The 23,360-nt window shown below is 38.1% G+C and overlaps 1 protein-coding gene across 4 annotated transcripts in view; it reads left to right on the top strand.

Moving 5' to 3' along the window:
• Positions 1–23,360, top strand: part of DYNC1I1 (dynein cytoplasmic 1 intermediate chain 1) — a 258,394-nt gene that overhangs the window by 214,741 nt on the left and 20,293 nt on the right. For all 4 annotated transcript variants that reach the window (XM_011363367.1, XM_011363348.1, XM_011363357.1 and 1 more), the window contains one exon: positions 22,489–22,629. In XM_011363367.1, coding sequence (XP_011361669.1) covers positions 22,489–22,629 — 141 coding nt within the window. The remainder of the gene's footprint in view (positions 1–22,488; positions 22,630–23,360) is intronic.

Genomic DNA, 23,360 nt, shown 5'->3' with positions numbered 1-23,360 from the left:
GTTTCTAAGGAAAAACATTATTTATTGTGTTTAAAATGTATTCATTAAAAATGATCATGTACTGAAATAAATGTTAAATATGTTTATAGTATAGATAATGTAATAATAAAAATACTTTTGTCTTGCCCACTGAATCATATTTAGTATGTGTAGAAATTCCACTCTTTCAGCATAAGAACGTGCACTCCTTGACAGCAGGCCCAAATCATTTTGTCTGCCTCCCCAGTACCTGGCATAGTCTTGGCATATGGTAGGCACTGCATAAATCATTCAATTAATACATGAATGAATAATCCCTGGGCTTTTAAAAGATGTGCATTAAAGAAATACTGAAGCAAATATTTAGTTAGCAGTGGTTTTGAGCAGTAAAATTCATAGCCATAATTTAGAAATATAATGATTAGAAAACTGAGGTTAAGCTTTTAAAATTCTATTAGGATATATTTAAGAAACTATAATTTCAGAAAAAAATACCCAAGGCAACCATCTAGGAATAGAGTAGCCTCCAAAATATTTTTCTTACAAAGTAGTTGAGTAGAATTCCTATTAATTAGTGAGAATATCTAAAGAGCTGGGCAACATGAATGTGTGTCCTTAGCCACCCCTTCCACTCAAAAGGGTGAGTACTTATCTAAGTGAGTAAGGAAAGAGGTTCCCCAACAGGCCTGACAATCACCTCTTGGTACACTGTAGCCCAGTTAAATGCAGGAATGCTCTTTCTAAAAATATCCCTGGGAAACTGTCTCCTGTGGGATGTGGTTCCCTTTAGAGAAGAGGGCTTGTCTCTTCTCTAAATCATAGTTTATAAGAGGAATTCCTAGCGTGAACTAAAGCAGTAGAGTGGATATGGAAAGGGAAATGTTCTAAAGAATCTCAAAATAGGTGACATCCAAGCTGAGATATGAAAGAGTGAGTTAGGTAAAGAGAGAAAGGGAACGGCATTTAAGCAAAAGGAACAGAATATTAAAAAACAGAAGCATGAGATAGTTGATACTCTGGCTGTGTGACTTTAGGAAAGTTACTTAACCTCTCTGTATTGCCGTTTAGTCATCTCTACAATGGGGATTAAAACACTGCCTATTTCATAGGGTACATGAGTTTATGTAAACTCTTAGAACAGTGTCAAGCAGAGTAAGTACTATGAATTAATTGGCAATACTTATTATTATTATTATTCTTAAATATATTTATTGTTGCTATTATTATTTGAATTTTAAGTAGTTTAACTGAGTTGGAACAGTAGGTGCAAAGTGACTGGACGGGAATAATGAAAGGATGGTTTGGAGTCAAAAAGGGACCAGATGGTAAAAGGCAATCTGTGATGCTATGTGATGGAGTGTGGACTTTCTTCTGAAAATAACAAGGTCTCTAATATATGATAAAGTGGCCCCTCATCACCTCTTGCTTAATGTCATATAGAGTGAGACTGGGCACTAAAGACATGTCACCTTCCCTTCAGGACTGTGAACCACAGTGTTAGCATAATGTTCTGCGTCTGATCACTGCTTCATCAGATTCCTAGCAATACTCACGTTCCACATTAACCCCTGGATACAACCCATAGATCTCGCCTATCTCAACGATAGTTGGTTGGATTATTAATGAATACTCGCACATTCTAACAAATTCAATGGTCGCATCTTGATTGACCAGAATGTTTACTTTTGCAACCCTTTATGAGACTTTTCTCTTAATTCACTCTCCACTTAAATTTTCAGATGAAGCCCAATCATGGCGATAAAGACTATAATCATAATAATCATAATAATAATAGAAGCTGCATTCAACTGAATACTTCCATGTGACTGGCATTGTACCAGTGAGGTCACATAATTCTAAGTATATTTTTGTAAATATACTGTCATGTGACCCCATCTTGAATGGATTGTTGCAGAACTGTCTTATCTGACCTTTCTGTTAGCTTTATGTTTACTTGTTTCTCCATTGTATTTTTCATAGGACTTCTCTTTTTATCAACTTGCCTTTAAATTTTTGAGCCAGATATATATTCCCTTCTTCATCCTTATTTGTTCCCGCAAAATTGTCACTAGTACTTCTAATCCTTACCCAAAACCCCATTAGTCTTTTCACATCTGCCCTGCTCCCACCCAAGTCCTGACTTCACAAAGGGGATTTAAATATGGCAAGAAGATGGAGATACTCTCATTTGTCTTAACTTTTAAGAAAACACATGTAAAGATTTTTTCTTAGTATATTCTTATATCAGTTACTTTCACAATTTCTTGTTTAACAATTTGGTGTACATTTATACACCCTTTTTTTCAGAGTAGGATATTTCTTTGTTCATCTTTATCCTGCGTCTAATATATGTTAGTTTTCCAGTATTACACACAATATAGAATGATTAGAATTTGACCATCAAGACAAATTACTGTTTTATCAACTTGGGACGATAAAAATTGGGAGATTGTTCTCATTCTTCTAGTACTTTGTAAAGAATAAATAAGAGTTTTTATAGAGGAAAAATAAATATAATTAATCTTTGAAAACTCTCATTTTTCCTTCCAAAGTAGAGTAACAGGCCTCCCATAAATTCTGGGGAAACAGACCTCAGTGTTTACTACTGGACGTTCACCAGTTCTGTGGAAGGTTCCGGAGAGGAATGTTGTGGAATTGGCGGTAGAGTGAAATAGTTTTCTCTCCTGTCCCCTGGTTCATTGGCTTGAACTAAGCCCAAGTCAAAAGTAAGAAGAAGTCTCTTATAAGTTGTCAGTTTCCTTCTCACTTAGGACCTCCCTTAATGATTAAAAAGTTCATTTTTAAACCAGATTTCCCCTTTACCACACTGCCAGATCCAGCTACATTAAGAGGTATAATGAGTGACCAATCCAGAGGGTTTTGCTTGAGACTCTTGGCTCCCACCCATCTATGGAACTTAACTTAAGCCTGATTGGTTTGATGTTTTTTCCCCCTCATTCACCTTCCTTTAAGAAAGTTCAGTAAACGAATTGAGTTTTGCTAATCTTTTTAAAGACTGCTTCTTTAAAGTAGCAATCCATGAACCAGATCATCAAAATGAAGTGTGTGTGTCTTTATGTCCATAAGTGTGTGCATGCGTGTTATTTTGTTTCTTCTTACAGTATTTTGTGTTAATCTAGATCTGAAATAAATTACAACAGTCATACTGTGGTCTAAGAATGCCCTCTCCTAAAAAAGTCTGTTTGGAAAAAATAGTTCCTTAAGAGCAGAGAATGACCATGTATTGGCTATCAAGTTTGTGATAAAATCATTACCAGTTTCTGTGAGGTTGGTGTCTCCCCATGCTCATTTTTCCTACATAATTCTCTTAGATAATCTTCCTAAAATACATCTTTTATCATGTCATCTCCTTATGCTACAACATATAACAGTGTTTACAGTCTGTGGAATCTTAACAAGCCTTTTTTTTTTTTTTTTAAGGTAGAGAAGGAGTTCTATGATTTAAAAACAATACAGAAAGTTAAATAAAGTGAGTAAGTATCTTTAGCAGAGAGGCCCTTTAAATTTTTCCTCAGAAATGGGCTGGATATATGGCATGCAGAGATCCCCAAACTTCTGTGGATATGGAGCTCATTTTGACCCAAGCATACTGAGAGAACAGTGTTCCTTGGAACATACCTCTGGAAACTCTGACTGACACGGCTCTGGTTGCTTTCCTAATCATTTCAAACACCTCGACCTACATTTCATGGTTTTCCACCCTTTTGGACACTCGTCTAACCATTAGTCCCGCAAGTTCTAAATAATGTCTTTCTAATTTGCACTTCTAGTAATAATGACAAAGAAATAAACAACAATATCAGTAAGGATAGGAATAATTAAAGAACTTGAATATAGGTAGAGAGAAAGAAGAGAGAGAAAGACTGACAGGAGGAATTAAGTGTCCAGAAGCAGTATTTGAAGATGGACGCATGACAGGACCCTGAAAGCCCAGGAAGGAGCTTTCCGTGAAGACAGGTATGATGCCAGCACCACAAGAAAGTGTGATTAAATAAATATACCAACTTAATTTTTTTTATAAAGTCTTTAGGTCCTTTAAAAAATCAAAGTCCATATGTGGGAAACAAGAAAGAAAGGCAACGAGAAAATCTGGTTTAAGTCATAGAAATCATAGCTGAGGAGTATTTTGCAGATAGAGCCCCCATTCAATTCCCTAATTTTACAGAAAAGAAAACACAGTGTCCTATATTTTTTCTATCTCACATTGATTGTAATTGAGTCAGAAATCATTAGGCTAAAAAACAATGGTTTTAATATTTTGAACTGTCTGCCTATTTTTATTGGCGATTTAGTAATGGACTCAGATGACGGAATAACTTACCGTTTTAGATGGTTTTTATACCACATCACTATAGTCATAAATTATTTTTATAATAATTTTATTCAACACCAAAATACCCAGCAGTTGAATATAATGTAAATGTCTTTTATTGTATTTATTTGTTCACTGTTTCCCTCTTTCTACTGAGCCATGAGCTTCTTCAGGTCAGTGGCCATGTTTCACATCTATTCTATGTTCCCCACAGCTTTCAGTCAGAGTAATTAATGGTCAATGTATTGACCAATTATACATAAATTAAATTAAGCCACTAGCAGTCAATGATTAACGATAGGGTAAACTCAGCAGTTTTATATTTATTGTCAATTTATTTCAATGCTCATTCAGGTACCCAGTGACTGAAATACCCATGGATCTACAAAGACACCTCTGTTCATTTTTTTTATTGATATTTCTGACAACTGCATTCTCCATTTATCACCTTTTCTCTACTCCATTGATCTTTTCCCCTTCCGTTCAATCAATTGTATACACATATGAACACATGAATGTTTACATATTGACCTACATATTATCACTGCAAAACATGAAATAATATAATAACAGAGCAATTGTTTTTCACGATCGCTCAAGTCCACAGTTTACATTAAGGTTTACCAATAGTGTTGACATTCTATAGGCTTAGACAAATGTATAATGACATATATCTATTCTTATAGTACCACACAAAATATTTTGTCTGCCCAAAAAATCTTCTGTGCTCTGTTTATTCACCCCTACCCTCCAAAATTTTGGCAACCACTGATCTTTTTATTGTCTCTATGGTTTTGCCTTTTCCAGAATGTCATATAGTTGGAATCCTACAGCATGTAGCCTTTTCATATAGGTTTCTTTCACTTTAGTAATGAATAAGTACTTTAGTGATATGCATTTTAGATTCCTTCATTTTTTTTTTTTCATGGCTTGATAGCTCGTTTCTTACCACTGAATAATATCCCATTGTCTGGATGTGTTACGGTTTATTTATTCATTCACCTACTGAAGGACATCTTGGTTGCTTTCAAGTTTTGGCAATTATTAATAAAGCTGCTATACATGTCTGTATGCAGGTTTTGTGTGGGCATAAGTTTTCAGTTCCTGTGGGTAAATACTAATGAATATGATTGCTGAATCGCATGGTAAGAGTATGCTTAGTTTTGTAAGAACCCACCAGACTGTCTTCCAAAATCATTTAGCATTCCCACCAGCAATGAATGAGAGTTCCTGTTGCTCCACATCCTGGCCAGCATTTGGTGTTGTCAGTGGTCTGGATTTTTGGCCATTCTAATAGGTGTATAGTGGTATCTCATTGTTGTTTTAATTTGTATCTCCTTGATAACATGATGTGGAACGACTCTTTATATGCTTATTTTCTATCTGCGTATCTTCTTTGGTGAGTATCTTCTTAGATAAGTTAAAGTCTTTGACCCAGTTTTTAATCAAGTTGTCTTTTTTATTGTTCAGCTTTAAGAGTTCTTTGTATATTTTGGATAACAGACCTTTATCAAATGTGTCTTTTGCAAATATTTTCCCACAGTTTGTGGCTTTTCTTCTTATTCTCTTGATAACAGTGCAAATTTAATTAAGATCTGCTCACATTTAAAGGCAAATATTGCCTTCACCATCCTTGTAATCAAAAGAATACATTTGATCAATTTTTCATCCATTAAGCACACATTTAAGAATTTAATGTGTTTTTAACCTCACGTCAAAGTCTTTGACAAGAATAGAAATGAGACATGGTCCTTGCTACGAATGGGATGCATAGTATACGTCTCTTTACTCAAACTTGAGTAAAGAGTGGAACTTCTTTAAAGGAAACAAATTCCAATCAACCTCCAACATTAAATGATTTTGTTATAATATAATTTAAATACATATAGACAGAGAGCAAGGTACATACTCACTGTACTTATTCATTTAATACATTGCTGTAGTCCTAGCACTGGGAATATAATAGTAACAAAAGTAGACGAAGTGCCTGACTCCATAGGCACACCCATTTTGGTTGGGAAGGAAAAAATGAGAAAAAAAAAATGTAATTGGTTCTCATTATTCATGGCTGTTGTGTTCTATAAAGTTGCCACGGTGAACTGGCAAATACCGTACCATTGCCTCTAGGAAAAATACAGGATTCATTTCCTGAGAGCCTCTGGTCACCACATTTTTCATCAACCAATCAGTACATGATCTTGTTTAGTGTGTGCTTCTGTTTAAGACACTTTATTTAATATCTATGGTTACTTCATTAACATTGAATGGCAGCCAGTTGCTCATGCCTGAAGGTAGCTTATCTAACATATATTTTCTCATAAGGCACATCACAGCCTTCTACTCTTAAGGAACTATAGACGGCACTTTAACACTCTGCGTGGGGTCACTTTAACAGTGACAAGAAAACCACAAAAATGAAAAAAACATGGCACCCAGTAAACCACAAAAAGGACGTTTGTTTACAGTACGAGAACCGAAACTAGGAGCCAGAGCGTCTTCTTGTTCATCCTCAGCTGGGAATGTACATGTCACGTGACTCAAATTTTTCCCCACTTTGCACTTGTATGTGAATGACTTTGAAATACTGCTTTTGGGGTTATAAGGAAATTTGAGAGAGTAGGCAAATGCGAAAACATGGAATCCACAAATAACAAGGACCAATTGCACATAAAGAGTTTCAGATAGCGGTAGGTGTTAAAAAGCAAATGAAGCAGGGTTAAGGGTAGAGGGTGAGAGGACGTTGGGGAGAGTATTTTAGGTAGGTGACTCGCTGTCCTCTCTGAGGAGGTGACAGCTCGGTAGACATGGATAATGAAAAGAAGTTTTCTCTGTGAAGGGGAAGGGAACAGAGGTATTATAGGTGAAGGGAACAAGTTAAGTTTGTGAAACAGATAGGAGCTTAGCTTGGCTTGTGTGAGGAACAGGACAAAGGTCTCCATTTTGCTGCAAAATTAGAATAGCAGATGAAGTTGAAAGGTAATCAGAGGTTAAGTAATGCACGGCCTTGTTGGCCTAAGAAGAAGCTTGGATTCTATCCTACAGGGTAATGGGAAGCCACTGAGGGTTTTAAATATAAATGAGCTAAAGTTTAAATAATTTTATAGCTCTCCAAAAATTCCAAATTAAATTTACTCCCCTCCCACCCACCCCCGATATACCATTTCAATGAACCACATTAGCTTAACGTGACAAGTAATCTTTCACTGAAATTAAAGTGTTCATAGTGTGACTATCGGGCTGACTTCAGTGGCAACTCTGTGCTGTGTGATGACTGCAGGAATGATCATCACCTGGCACAAATGGATCATTTCCTATTCACGATTTCTTGGTGGGTCCCCCGCCCCCACCGCCCCGCCGCTCCCCAGTCTGCCATCACTGTAGTGAGAACATTCATCCAGGCCCAGACTCCAACATACAGTTATAGGTGGCAGCATCAAAATGATCCAGAGCCATGTATACATAATTTTTTTGACTCTTACCTAAAGGAAAATATAAAATAATACTTCTCCTACAGAGCTCCTAAAGTCTCCCCTCCCTTCAAGAATTAAAACCACAGCCCTCCACGATTGTTTGTAAAACCTTGTTCAGATGTTCAGACAGGATTTTTGAGACAGCAGAACTACACTGTACCTGCCGCATTGGTGGATAGCTGTCATTGTACATTTGCCCCAGTCTATAGAATATACAACACCGAGAGGGAACCCTTAGGTGAACTCTGAACTTTAAGTGATACTGAGGATGTGTTGATGTAGGTTCATGGTTGTAACAAATGTATCCCTCTGTGAGAAGTGTTGATAACAAGGAGGCTGTGGGTGGGGGAAGGGGGGGTGCAGGGCGGGCAGGAAGTAGATGGGAAAACTCGGTACCTTCCTCTCAGTTTTGCTGTGAACATAAAATTATTCTAAAAAACTACATTTACAACAAGGCAGCCCCAAAGCACCTAGAAAGAAGTCAGAAAACAATAGCTGTGGCCCGGAGGAAGTAGATGCCCTTGTGTGGGTAGATGTTCCAGGGGGACTGAGAGATTAGTCAGGACTGGATCGGGATGGCAGGATTGGAGAGTTTGCGGGGAGAGAGAGCAGTGCATCATCCTCTAAGGGTGGAAGGCAGCGTGAACAAAGGCTGGAAGGCCAGAAGGGATTCAGTGTGCAGAGGGGACTGTGAATGCAGCCCGGTGGCTGGAGCAGGAGGTTTTGATTAGGAGACGATGGGGAAACCACTTTTGGAATGCCCGGCCCTGCGTTTCAGTACTGATCTGTCCCAGTGGGATCAGATGTCGGTGTTCACACCCCCGGACTGTCTTGTTAGAGTGCTGGCCGTGGGAGCTGTGGCATGGAGGTACTTTCTCAATGTAGCTATTTGTACTGAGCCTGTCACTAGCTCGGCAGGAGGTAAAAATTATTTGACAGTCTCTCCTGGCTCTCACCCATTTAAAGCGTGAGAGAGAGTGGGGGTGTCAGAGTGGGTGGGCATTGGGGAGAGTGAGTCCCTAAGAACTGAAGCTTTTAATGAAGGAGAGTGAAGGTCATTGAGAGACTTACCCACAGTTTGGGGGCACCTATGCCAGGCAGGCAGGCCCCCCACAGTGGGCTCCCTGTACCCTTCCATCCTCTCTAGGGTTCGCTTTTCACTCTTGAAGTCTTCGATTCAGTATAGAAATTCTCTCTCTCTCTCTCTCTCTCACATGCACACACATTAAGTTGTTATCAAAAATCACTTTGAAATTTAAACTCTCAGCTAAGGATCTTTCTCTTAAACAAAAAGCTACGTTTTAATCCAGTTCTATTGATTCCTTATTATATTGCAGATGTGAACCACTCACCATGTAAAGGGCAATCATTTAAGCCCGCTTGGCTTCTTAAAGTGAGGGCGATAACATTTTGGATTTCATTTTGTTTGTCCTATAAGAGTCTTGAGTTTTGGCCAAAAACCCAGGCCCTGGATGAATGTGCTTTAGACCTCACTTTTTGTCACAGGGCCAAGTGGACTTGGGAGAGAGGGTGGAGCTGTCTGTTCAGACATGATTTTTAGTTTGCCCTTTGCCTCTGGAGCCGAGGCCCTGGCCCACATCCAGCCTCGCGAAGAGAAGATTATGGTATTTTCTAGGTAATTTTAAGGAGCACAAACCCAAAGTAAAGTCAGGTGGTTTCAAGTCTGCACTGAATTTTTCATGTTAAGGATTTGTCATGATTTGGGTTTTCAGCAGAGCTGTATTTTAAATGATGAAGAGAATTGTATTCTTCTGGAGACAGGCATGTTTTGCTTGTTTGCTAATGACCTCTGGTTTTGCTTAAGGGGAGTTTTGTTAACAAATGGAAATGTAGCAAAATAAAACACTCTATTTCTTTCATACTTCCTTTTTCTCCCCCCTTTTTCTTCTTTTTTAAACAATGGGAACCCTTGTAATAAACTGTCAAAACCAGGCTATAGATATTGGTTATTTTAGCATCATTAATACTGTGTAAAAATAAATTAGTCACTTTGGCAATCAGACATTCTTCTGATCTCCTGTCGGCGCTTTTAAACAGAGCCTTCCCCTGGCTGTTTGATAGATTCTATTGTTAAGAGAAAAGAACTATAGAGATGTATTCAAAAATTCTTTGAAATTTTTCCAACCTTGGGAGCCCATTCAGCAGTAATTAGCCTTTAAGGCTGATAAGGAGAGCTTGGCAGGGGCCTTCCTGGTGAGTTGAAAGGTCAACCGTAGCCTCTAATGAGAGAGTTCAGCTTTAGGACCCATGTCATGCTCCATCTACCCTGCCTGCTTGCCTTGCCTTTTCCTGCCCTCTCATCCAGCCCCCATGGCACCCTCTTCTACCTTTTCTAAAAAAAAAAGAGAAGTCAAGACTGAGCATGTGGAAGGTGACAAAATTAAACCAAAATAAACTCTAATCTCAAGTGCAAAAGACCTCTGTTTCAGGGAAAAATAGCTCTGTTTTCAGGCAAAAGTGACTGAATTGAACACATTTGTAATTTCTGGTTCAATTTTAGTTGGGTCTCCAGAATGGTTCGACCCATTGGTACCAAGATGGCTTTGAAGTCCACGTAGATTCCGCTCTCCATCCTCACTGTCCCAGTTGTCTCGACAACGTTACAGAACTATAGGTATGATTTAAAGCTGCGTTGAAAATTAAAGAGGCTCTTCTGGCTCCAGAGAGGGGCAAACTTTTATATTCACTGCAGTCCCCTTTTAATGGAAGGCACAGTAAAGCACAAGGTAGAGCTGCCATCATTGACTGCAAAGAGACATGTTCAGAGGGAGAGAAGTAGCTGCTCAGAAATAGCATTCTGCCTTGCACTCTTGAAGGCAATTTCATAAATGCAGAATTGTAGAGTAATTGTGCCCATGCGGCTGTGTATTAGAGGCCAAGAAGAAAAGAGCCCTCCTTTTCTTTTCATTTGAGAGCTGTATTAGTTTGCTAGGGCTGCCATAACAAAGGACCACAGACTGGGTGGTTTTTTAAGTAACAGAAATTTATTTTCTTACAGTTCTGGAGGCTAATAGTACAAAGTCAAGGTGTTGGCAAGGATAATTTCTTCTGAGGCCTCTCTTTGGCTTGCAGATGGTCATCTTGTGTCTTCACATAATCTTCACTCTATGTCTATGTCCTAATTTTCACTTCTTGTAAGGATACTAGACATATTGGATTAGGGCCTACTCATATGACCTCATTTTAACCTTAAATACCTCTATAAAGACCCTATATTTAAATACAGTTACATCGTGAGGTCCTGGTGGTTAGAACTTCAACATATGAATTGTAATTGTCAACATGATTCAGCTCATAACAATGGCTAAGGATATTTCCTGATCACAGTTGACCCTCGGTTATGGACAAAAAAAGTTAACAATAGCAAGTTTCCCCGTGAGGTTCTTTCACATACACACCCCACTCCTAGTGCCTCAAGGGCTCCCATCCACTCAAGGCTGACTCCATGGGCAGTGGAACCTGAAGGGACCCATGGATGTTGAGGGAAAGTAGAAGGAACTGTTGATGCAATGTGGTTGATGTGAGAAGTGACTTTATTGATGCTGAATCTAAAGACCCATTTCTTCATTATTAGTATGTTCAGAATACACTTACTCATTGGTGCAGGACATTTAGTTGCTGTGTGGTATATTAATCTGTGTGTGTGTGTCTGTGTGTGTGTCTGTCGCACACACACACACAAACAGACAATTGCATCTTATGTGTTATAAAGTATCTCAGGTACGTACTGATGCTTTAAATCCAAGGATAAGTTTTATTTGTTCTTAATGAGATAGATAAAATTCATCAGACGTTTAATTCCCAATACCTTGTTCCTATTGTACACAGGAAATTCCTGAATAGATTTCCTACCATCCAAGTCACTGGTAACGTATTTTTTATTACTGTTTTTTTTTTTTTTTAATATCACTTTTCTCCTCAAGAACACTCCCCTACTCCTGGTTCCTTGCCCATGGTCTACAAGCCTGCTGAAATTTTTGCCATGCCTGGGTAACACTGTGACTTTCATTAGATTAGATTTAAGGTAGCAGAGTGAGGGGAAACATTCTGAACCAAAGTAGCATGCTAGACGAACAAGAGATAGCCCAAGGAAGATGCCAAATCAAAAATCCTTCAGGGAAACAGAAGTTTAGCCCTGGGGAGACTAAGAAAGAATTACAAGTCCAGAGAATCAAAGGCTCTGTTCACCAGTGTCAAGAAAAAATGGGACTGGACCCATATGCTACCTGCTTCATCCCCCATTTTCACTGTGTCTTGTCTGCTTCCTACTGGCCGAGCTTAATGCCAAGTGTTTGAGATATAAATTCACATAAAAATGGTCCGAAATGTCAAGGATGTTACATCTGAATAGCAAGTAGATGGTCTTGAGAAAAAAAAGAAAGTGGCCCTGGACATTAGTGATATTAGGATCCTCTTAGAGATTGCTGGTTGACGATTGGATGGGACGGCTTTAAGTGTCATGGACATGTCCTAAAATTTAGATGAGCTTGCCAAACCACTTAAAGAGCCGGCGTGTATTCACACTGACCACAGCCACATTTCCCAACCACTCCTCAACCAACCCTAATAGTTTTTTGACACTTCTTTCTCCAAGGCCATCTGTGAGTCCCTGATCACCAAATGCAGTGGCTTCTTTCAGTACTCATCTTATACTGTCTACCACGCATTCTTGCAGCTCTCTCCAGCTGGGTCGTTCTCTTGGTTTACCTTTGACCTCTCCACTGGTTCTTTCTCCTTCACTCTCTTGGTCCAGTCTTTCAAATTTTCTAATACAGGCCTCCTTCCTCCCTACTCTCTCCTCTCCCTCAGCACCTCTTGTGGAAGATTCCTTGGCGTGGACTTCACACCTGCCCTCTCTTTCAATTCCAGACCTCCATTTTCACTGCCAGCTTAACCGGGGTGTAGTCTCCAGAGACTCACAGGTACCAGATCTTCCTCTCCTGCTCTGCTCCTTTTTCTATTTTCTATTAAATTCATGGTATTCATCATTCAGTCATCTGCACTACAAAAGCTGGAAATGTTCACAGGAATGGAGACGTCTCTGAATCCATTTAGTGCACAGCACAACGTTCAGCATATCTGTCAATACTTGTTTAATAAATTAGTAGCTTATTTATTGCATGAAAAAGTCTTAACTCTATGCTTAAGACCATTCATAACATGTCCTCAGTCCTCCACCTTACCCCAAACCAAAATTATTTCCTTCCAGAAGACAAATCTTCAGAGTCAGCCGGGCTGCCCCACTTCTTACCTTTACATCGCTCTGGGAATTCCATGCTGTTTGACACAGCCAAGTCCTTGCCTGTTTTCCTTTCCTCTCTTTGACTGGCTTCCTTACCATCTATCAAAGTCTATGCGTCTTTCAAGGCGAGTCCCATCACCTGTTCTAGATAATACCTTCCTTGACCACATCAGACCATGGTAACCACCAACATGCCACCCCCCAAATCTCCAAATTCCTCTGGCACCTAACATCTGTACCACAGAATTTAGCACCTGGCTACATACTTGTTCTTTTTCTTTGGTATAAACAAGACAGAAAACCAATCTCATTCCCAGGGATCCACAGACATGGTAAATTCCTCCTTGAATTTTTCCCAAGAATGTGTCTTTGAGGAGGAACTTATATTCTTTTTTTCTTCAGATGGTGAAACCTACTTACCTCCTTGTGATATGGTGTGTTTTCTCTTTTGTCTTAGTTATCGGGAAATTTAGAGCTTTTTCAGTACCAGATTGTAATAATCAGCTTATCTCAAGATCCTGGTAATAGCTGTCTTTTCTACCTGCCTCTGTTGTGTGTTTATTCATTTTGCAGTATATTTAACTTGTAAGACATCACAAATCCTTTTGGAACAAAGTGAGAAAATAGACCCCCAGGTAAACAATATTCTTCTCTTATTATTTCATAATTTGTATTTTCTACCTGGATTGTGAGTTTTGAGAACAGAGTCAGAACTTGCATTTCTATTGATTGCCCGAAGTAGAAAGCATATGGTAGGTCCTTAATAACTCACTGTTGATAGATTAATACTTTTGGATACCCTAAGTGAAATAACCTACTTTGTTAAACTAGGTTAGGTTATTTTAAACTGAGATGAAACATAACTCTTTTAAACTGAGATGGGGAAATAATTCTAGAAAAGAGCCCAGAGCATACCTATTTCTGCTACATTTTGTTAAATGTTTAAAATATCAGAAGAAGAAAAACAAAAGCTGAAGTTTTAGCTATTACAGTATCTAAACATAGTGTTTAAAACAGGCGAGAAGATTAACAAAATCAGTAGTTTACTGCTAGTAACACTTACTGGATGACAGAGTGCATTTTTCGCCCCCCCCCGACCCAAACCCTGCTGGCTGCTTTTCTGATAAACACAACATTCAAGTGGTGTCTGACTTTTTTTTTTTAATTCCCTTATCCTCATTTTCACTCACCCTTTCCGGCTCTTCCTAACATAAGGTAGCAAATATTAAAATTGACTTTCAATAAAACTACCTGTGCCAGTCATGAAATTCTTTTCTTTCTTCCTTTTTTTTTTTTTTTGGAGGGGGAGAGGTGAGTAGGGAAGAAGGGGGAAGGGGTTCCTTTATTAAGCTCACCCAGGGAGAATAACTTTGAAAGAAACCACAAGAATGTAATCGTCAAGTCACAGCCAGACTTAGCCTGTGTTCCTACTTCCTGTCCTTTTACCCCCTCCCCAACCCCAAACCCCACCAAACGTTCGCCCACTGACACATACCTATAGCTGTAAAATATTTATACAGGCATGTCTGAATAATCCACATAAGTACAAACAGCTTTGAGACGTAAAATTCACCCAGCTGACTGGGCTTTACCGTTGTGCAAGAAATGAGGGCTCAGTGAATCTTTTCTTTTGCTCTTTTAAAAAGAGCGGAAACATTTGCCTTTTCATTTCAATGATACGCTATATGGCTTCCCTTCCCCAACTTTCTCCTTTTAAGCAATCATGTTTGAAGAGAGAACGAGACTAAAAAATAACAGACACAATTATCTACATAATTATGAGATTCAAAAATATGTCCACTCCCACCTCCTGGCCTAACCTGCATTTTCTGTCTGATGTTGGAAGATGAAGTAAAACTCATCTCTCTCCCCCAAAGTAGCTGTTTTTGGACCAAACAAGTGTGAGTACATTTTGGCCAGCCTCGTGCAAATTTCTAACCTTGTTAATTGTCTGAAAACTCGTAATTTAATCTTGATTATTTTCCTATGGTCATTTGCAATGTCCTGATTCACCGTGCCTCACATTGAACTTGTGTTTGCTTTTTGAATAGAAATTAATTTCAATTTGGCTTAGGCTAAACAAAATAAGGTAAACGAATATGTTTTAAAGCAGAAAGCATAGCAAATATACTCTAATTCTGAAGAGAATAGTTTGACCTGCTGCTATGTGGGATTCTCCATGCCTGTTCTCTCCACCATTAAAATAAATACAAGTTATCAACTATACTAATTTTAGATATAATATAAAAGATACATTACATTTAATACCAGGAGACACAGGAGTGCAGACCTACAAAAAACTTGCCTTGACCCTTTGAAAATGTGCCCTTCATACATATCATCAGTTGTGGATACAAGAAGTAAAAGTGCAAATTTCATTACTTTAATAATTATACTACCAGATCTTAAACCCATTTGATGGGACAAACCTGGGTATTTGGATGTATGACTCTTTGAAAAGAAATGAAATTTGTCTAAATGTTGCATTTACTAAAAGTAGAGAGACCCTGGTGTCAGATTAGCTCTGGGAACTGGCCCGTGTTAACCTGGTGATTTAAAAATAAGAACGAATCAAGGAGTAATCCATGGATCTAGGCTTATAATTTGATATTTTTAAAATCTTTTTTAAGAATTATATATATGTGTATGTATGTGTTTATAAATTTATTTGGTGTGCCAGATGCTAGAGTGGAAGTTGACAGTTGAAGGACCAGCATGGACATGTTCTGCCACTTAACCTACCCATTAATAAAATGCAGTTGTGCAATTTAACATTAAATAAATAACAAATAAACAAAACTGTTTGAGCCTGCAAATATCACTTGACTTGCTCATCTTTCTAACTTTTCAAGTCTTCAAGGCATGAATACAACCATACTTCCTACTGCTTCTACGTCCAGCCCATTGTCACCCCTCGACACCTCCTGGTCCTTAATACTTACTTAATGTCTAGTCTCTAATCAACCTGACCATTACCTAGATATTGAATGCTTCTTTCTCTGACTAATACCATGTTAGACATGAAACCATTCAGCCATAGTAGAAATAGAACTGGGGAGTGGCCACCAAAGGGGCTCTTTTGGACTTGCTAGCTGCCTTCTACAGCCATGTGGTCTTTCAGAGAGTCAATCTAGCAAACAACTGACTTTACAGTGACCCTCTCTGCCCCGCCTCAATTCAAATAAGTCACAAAGCAGAATATACCAAAGGAGCCCCAGCAGCTGAGATGAATGCAAGTGGCAATTCAGGAGCATACCCCTGCTTGCTGAGCATTTTCACAATGACTCAGTATAGAGTTGTGCTACTAAAATGCCCGTTTTAAAGAAGAACCTTTAGGTGGAGCTGATATTCATAAAAATCATGCCAATGCCGGGAAATACTCCTTTCATGAATTAGGCAAAGCTTGTAGTTTCTTTTCCCCCATGGCTTTAAACACTCAAATACTAGTCAAAACCTGTGAATATGTATACATTCTTTTACATGGATAATTATCTTCTTTATTGGTGGCGCCTCGTGGATTAGGAGGATTCTTCTATGCAAATCAGCAGTAGAGGAAGGTCGTGCAACAAAGAACACCTTTCATGTGGCTTGAGTACTTATTTAACAAAACTTCTACGTTTCTAGAGAGGCAAATGCTAAATTCCTGCACTTCTACAAATATCTTTCTAATTATTTTAAATTAATTAATTCAAATTAATGTCTTGATATATTTTGCACTAATGCACGCAAACAACAAACAGACTCACTACACATATTCTATACAGGATAGCTTACTCAAAGAATTTATGTCTAATTTTGAATTTCTGACTATGGTAGAAACAGGTAAAGATATCATCATTTAGGTATCATAGATACTGTTTTACTATTAGCCACAGAAATGAAGATAAATACAGGATACTTTGTGCATTAGAAGATCCCCAATTAAGTTGCAAATAATGTTTTCCAATGATAGTACCAAATTCACAACTCTTTTGGGTCAAGAGGGTTGGTTTTTTTGGTTTGGTTTGGTTTAGTTGGTGAGTCTTGGGTTGTTTGTTTGTTTAAGCACTTTTTTTTTTTTTTAATAGTAGAGACATCCATTTTTGTGTGAGCCTGAAGTTTTGGGGTACTTTGGTGGTTTTTTAAAAGTGATAGTGTGGTCTCACATTTTAATGTTTCCTGGAAGAACTGGCTGGCTATTTATTCTAATTACTTCACAGGAACCCACATACAGTTTTTGAAGGATATTTTCTTATTACTCATTGTTTTGTATTTTGGTTATTGTTTTTTTCCTCTACAGGATATAGTCTTCAAGGTAAGATTCCACTTGTTTTCCTTTTATTTTGGAGTAAAATTACAGAAATTCTACTATTAGTTGGCTGCCCCCACCCCACCTACCCATGTATTACCCCCTTTACAACTTCCCTTCCACTCCAAAAGAAATTTCTGAAGTTTGGGTAAACATTTCTACTAAGGCTGCTTTGTAAGCTAATCATTTAGAGGCAAATGCAGCCTAAAGAACCACAGTGTTTGGAGGTGTTAGGGGATATTCTCACACAAATCTTCCTATTCACCAGCCTTCAAAATACTGAAGCCTATTGGCATACTGAGAGGTGCCTGATGAGAGCAAGACAAATAATATAGAGGAAAATAAAACAAATATTATATTCTCTAGATGTGACTTTAGTCCATTTCTGACATCAGAAATAGAAACTTATCTCTCATGAAATCATTTTATACTTAACTGATTGGAAAAATATGCAGCTCTACTCATTGTCAGAAGTATACTTATAAAATCAAAGCTCAAAACTAGAGATACAGTCTTTATTATAAAATGTTGATGGATGTTATAAACTTTCATTTTTGAACAGAGTTCACTACAAGTCTCTCTTATGTAAATTTAATGTTCTTTATTCCTTCTCCACTTGGTCAAATAAGAGGTCTATTACTTTCATGATTTTAAAAATTTTACTAAAAAAGCACCCTGGTGAAAATAAATAATAAAATAAAATAAAAACCACCTTGGTACATTTTTATATGTATAGTTTGATGAAATACAAAGTAAAAAAAAAAAAATCACTGTGATAATAATTCCACAGAACATCAAGGATGATGGACTTAATTATAATACTTAGCTTTGAGTAACTCTATGTAAAACAAAAAAACCTTTACACACTTGATTCTATTCAGTTCTCACCACAGAACAGGGTCATAGAATCACAAAGCCAATAGGAACCTTCGTGATCAGTTGCTGCAGCCTTCCGTCTTACAGATGAAAAGCTAAGACTCAGGGATGGTGAGTTAAGCTTCCAAAGGTCTGTAGTTTTCCCACTTCCTCCTATTGCCTCGCTGCTCCATGCTCCCTGCGTTACCCCCATCTTTCAGATAATTTCATTTTTGTCCCCCAAACTGTAGAGACATTTAGTGAACTTGACCATCTTTGCCTTCTAGCATCATTTTATTCTACTGTGTAATGCATGGCCTGCTGTTAATCTCTGCTGGTTAAAGGGCCATTCCCATCTTATTTCCTAGTTTTGGGGAGAAAATTTATCTATTACTGTCAGAAGACACTAAAGATGCATGGACTTACATGGGTGACATCTTCAGGATTATTAATAACTGATTCAGGAAATGAAATAAACATTCTGATTGTGATCTTTTAACTCTTTCTATAAGTTACACAGTGTGTGTTTAGTAAATATTGATTGTATTGAATGGGACAGCAAAGAGGCAAGATCTAGTTTGTTTGTTTGTTTGTTTCTTTTTATGAAGTCTGAAGGCCATTGCTATGTTTTATAGAGGATCACAGCAAATAGAGGATGTGCTTAACAGCTAGAAAAACCTGAGAGCCAAATCCAATTCCACCACTTACAACCTTCATGGCCTTGGGAAAGTTACTAACTTTCTTGAACTATAATTTTCTCTTCTGTAAACACCAGCTACCTTAGAGAGATTTTATGCAGATTAAATTAGACAATGTGTGTACAGAGTCAGGCACTCAGCAAACACCCAACAATTTACCCTTCCCTGCCCTTTGCGTCTGTCTGGGAAGTGAATGGTAGCCTGATTCTCTGTTCTGTTTGAGAGTCAGGGCACTACAATCAAGCTGATCTGTGTCTGGATATTTTAGCATTTTTGGCACAGACCTGGAAACTTGTCTAAAACACAGGGTGTTGTGGCTTTATTTCATTGGCATGTGTCACACGTGCAGTAGGTTGCATAACAGTGCAGTTTTTCTTTTTTTTTTTTAACAGTTAATTGATACTAAACATAGCCTTAGGAAACACACAGGTGAAGGGGTTTTTCTCTAATGAAATTTGATTGTTTTGAAAACACTTTCTACAGTAACATGCTGTGGAACAATATTTAGTTTACTAAATGGCCTTGAGTATTTTGCAGAGTAAATATTTAAAATCACCAAGCTTCTGTAGCTTTAATATATACAAATGATATTACAGGATCTTTCTCAAAATCATTGGTTAAATTTATGCCCACATTCTTCACCTTTTCAAAACTTGTAATATTCTAAAATCTGTGATAATGCAAAAGCAAGTTACAGCTTTGAGACAAAATTTTAATTGGGTTTTCAGATTACCCTTTGTGCTCCAAATAAAATAGAATAAAAAATTCCTTTATTGAAAGAAGTACAATTAATATTCAAAATATCACTACTTACTATGGTAAGAGTGGCATTAGCCTATGCCTATAGCATTTGCCATACTCTGTTTGGAAAGCAGTGGTTCGTAGATGTCAGTCCACTTGGAATCTTGATAATGGATTCAGTCTAGACCAAGACTGTATCAACCTATGAATTTATAAAGGTTAAAACAATGTCTCTGAAAATATAAGCCCTTCTCCCTTCCCATAGACATGCACATACTATAGCCTAGAATTACTTGCACAGTGACTTTTATAACAGAAGATTCAATCTTTGGGGTGAGAAGTGATAAGGAAGTTGAAGAAAACCTAGAGAATAATAATAGCATTTCAATATAATACTATTAAACGTGAGGAAATTGGTTTTGGTAACATGAACAATAGCAGTTATTTCCAGATGTTTAAAAAGTGAGGTCCCCAGGATCTACTACCATTTCAACTAAGTTTCTCAGAGAAGCAGCTAGTAAAAGGAAAAAAAGAAAAAGAAAGAAGAAAAGCAAGAAAGAAGAAACAGCACTAGATATTAACAGGATAATTTATTAAGAAAATGAACATATCAAATAATATCAGCTCCTTAGAAAATGACTAAAGCTGAATGGTCTTCTAATTGATCAAAACAAGGACTGTAGATGTGTGATGTGTTTATTGTATGTCTGTATGTGTGTTACCTATGACTAGATCGCTACATAATCAATTATACTACTAGCTGGCTTATTGAGACAGGATACCTAGAATCAACTTTTGAAAGCATGTTTAAGTCTTTTCCATTCTTTGACTTTAAGAAAAACGTGCTACTCATGTTCTTAAACAAATAGTGATTGGCTTGCTATAAAATCAAGAATTGAGGGCAAGAATAATCTACTAAGAGTTAGAATTTAATACCACAGGTGGTCAGTGAAGCACCAGTTACACCACACTGCATTTTTTTCTTTTTTTATTAAAAAAAAATGATACAATCATGCTACATTAAGGTATCATCGGATATTCAGATTTTCTGGAGAAAGTAATTTGAACCACCTAGTCCAAACAATGAAAGGAAGAAAGAAGCTACATAACTAACAAATAGGCAAATAATTTTAGTTCCAAATCACAGTACAAACATAGTATGTAACAAATATTTTGGCATAAAACAGTTATAGAATATTAAAATACAAACTATAAGGCTGATGTCCTTGTCACTCTTTTTGCGATCTCATTGTCATATATTTAAAAAAGAAATTACTCCACTTTATACTTTTTGAAATAAAAATAATTGTAGGCACACACTACAACACATGGACACACACACACAGTGGACTGTCTAAAATATCCTGTATTGCTTTAATAGTACTACAATTGTGTTCATATCTAAGCAATGCCAAAGTAATATAATTCATAGAAAGAGAAATCACTTATAGTTAGTACCTTAACAGGTTTTTGCATTAGGTTTAGGTTATGGAAGTTTTATTGTCTTCTCTCTGATCTTTCTCACTTTGATTTTAGCACCTTTATTTTGTGTGTTTTACATTCACTAACAGTACACTTTGGGAGTTGAGTATAATATTTGGAGCTGATTCCCTACAGATACATTCTTCAAACATTCCATGAAGATTGTTCATATTGTATGTTATTTTATTTTAGTCTTATTACTCTGGCCTGTATAGCCATTCAGTCAAACCCATGAAGAGAGTATAGACAGCTGACTGGATGAAGAAGACACTGGGAAAAAAAAAAAAAAAAACTCCCATTGTTTAGATTTCTGTCAGAGGGTATAAGAATACTTAATTTCTTTTATCTCTAGGGCTTTCATTATCATTTAAATTTCATTTTACATTAATTGATCGGGGATTAGTAAAGCCATTATGCAGAAATTAGAATAAGACAAGCCAGATGGAATGAATAATTCATGAAGTCCAATTACGTTTTATTTCTGGTGTACTTTAAAACTTGCCTCTGACTTCTGTGCTATTTTGATGTGACAATATTCATTGGAAACTAAGAGTGCCATTTTAATTTATTGTATCCCTCTGGAGTGGAAGCATTTGTATGCAATGGGGATGTACTAATGCATTTCCCCCAAAAAACAATTTCTGGGCTCTTGGAAATACCGGTGATCTAGAAAATATGGTTCGTCTTGTACGAAGGTTCAGGGATGGTACATTAAGCCACGCTAGCCCACCTGAGTTGGATGAACTGGCACTAGGTAGGGTCTTAGAACCGTGAGATTTTTCACCTCCCAGAAGAGCTACAAATCCCTTTAAAATTTGTGTTCCCATTCCCCACCACAAAGGAGCCATTAAAGTGTAAATTTGGTCTAGAGTTGGACTAGAAGCAGAGTTGCAGCTACAGACAATGACCACGAGGTGGCAGGAGTTGCCTTCCATGCAAAGGGTTCGGGGCCCGCCGGGGCCGCCGGGGCCGCTAGGGTTTGTAGAGCATCCCCGCGGGTCTGATGCCGGCAGAAGGGCCACGATTGGGTTCCGGCTCCCAGCGACTCGTGGAGCGTAGCCCATCGAAGATGCCGAGTTAATGGGCAGTCCTGTCCACCTGTCTGGAATGTCTCGGACGACTGTGTTTGAAACCGCCTCCCCTAGTCCGTCTCAGCCCCCAGCCCCTTAAGAGCACCCCTCCCCCACCCCCATCCCGGTATTTATTTATGCTACTGGACAGTTGTATTCACATTAAAGCTGCGGCTCACCTTCTCGAGGACTTTCATCTCGGGAAGTTTTATGACACTTGGTGAATGTGCAAAGTTTTTAATTAGGCTCGCTAGACAGCCCGAGGCAGCGGCAGCGCCACAAAGTCTTCACGGTCTCTCTGCTTTACAGCACAACAAGCCGCTCTACTCCTTTGAAGACAATGCAGACTATGTGTACGATGTCATGTGGTCCCCCGTGCATCCCGCGCTCTTTGCCTGCGTGGACGGGATGGGGCGCTTGGACCTCTGGAACCTCAACAATGACACCGAGGTGAGCGGCGGCGCAGGCGCCGGGGCCGGGCGGGCTGGGAGTGGGGCGCAGTCGGCCTCTCTCGGTCTCCCCCTGTCTCCAAAACGGCCGTTTTTTGGACAGACCCTCCAGTTGCAGCAGGGCTGCCGACCCTCCCAATTCTTGACTGCTCTGAAGGAAACCGATGGATGCATTGGCCCCCAAATCATCTAATCTCACTTCGTTCCTAACCCGTGGCAGATCCTGGACAATTGAGGACCCTTCTTTGCAAAGAGCAAAACGATATGTGTTCATACTTTTCCCCAAGGGAAAGAACACACAGGCATATTTCAGAGTGGTGTTGAAATAACTCTATTGGCAAACATTTGGAAAAGTAAGCTTTGTGGACACTGACTTTAGATTGGGCTTTTAGAAAGAGCGATTTGTCAGTGTTTGCTATTTGTTGAATTCCTATTTTAAACCCATAAAAGATTCTGTTGACTGTTTATGTTTAGAACTAAGATCCATTAGATTTTTACAAGGTGAATAATCCTTGTCTAAGACATTGAACTCACAGGCAGACTTTTGCAATAGTTTTTAACTCAGAACACGTATGTTAAACTCGGCATTTTTTAAAAAAATTGGGATTTTAACACATCACATTTAGAGTGCTTCACAAGTGAAAAATAGCCATTTTAAAAAATGACAATAAAGAAATATTCTTTTTAAAAGTTAGATTATATATATTTATGTTTTAAAAATTATGCCATGTG

Source organism: Pteropus vampyrus, unplaced genomic scaffold (genome assembly GCF_000151845.1).
Source record: "Pteropus vampyrus isolate Shadow unplaced genomic scaffold, Pvam_2.0 Scaffold4, whole genome shotgun sequence".
NCBI classification, from domain to species: Eukaryota; Metazoa; Chordata; class Mammalia; order Chiroptera; family Pteropodidae; genus Pteropus; species Pteropus vampyrus.
The sequence above is the reverse complement of the archived record's forward strand: the minus strand, read 5'-3'. Positions and strand labels throughout refer to the sequence as shown.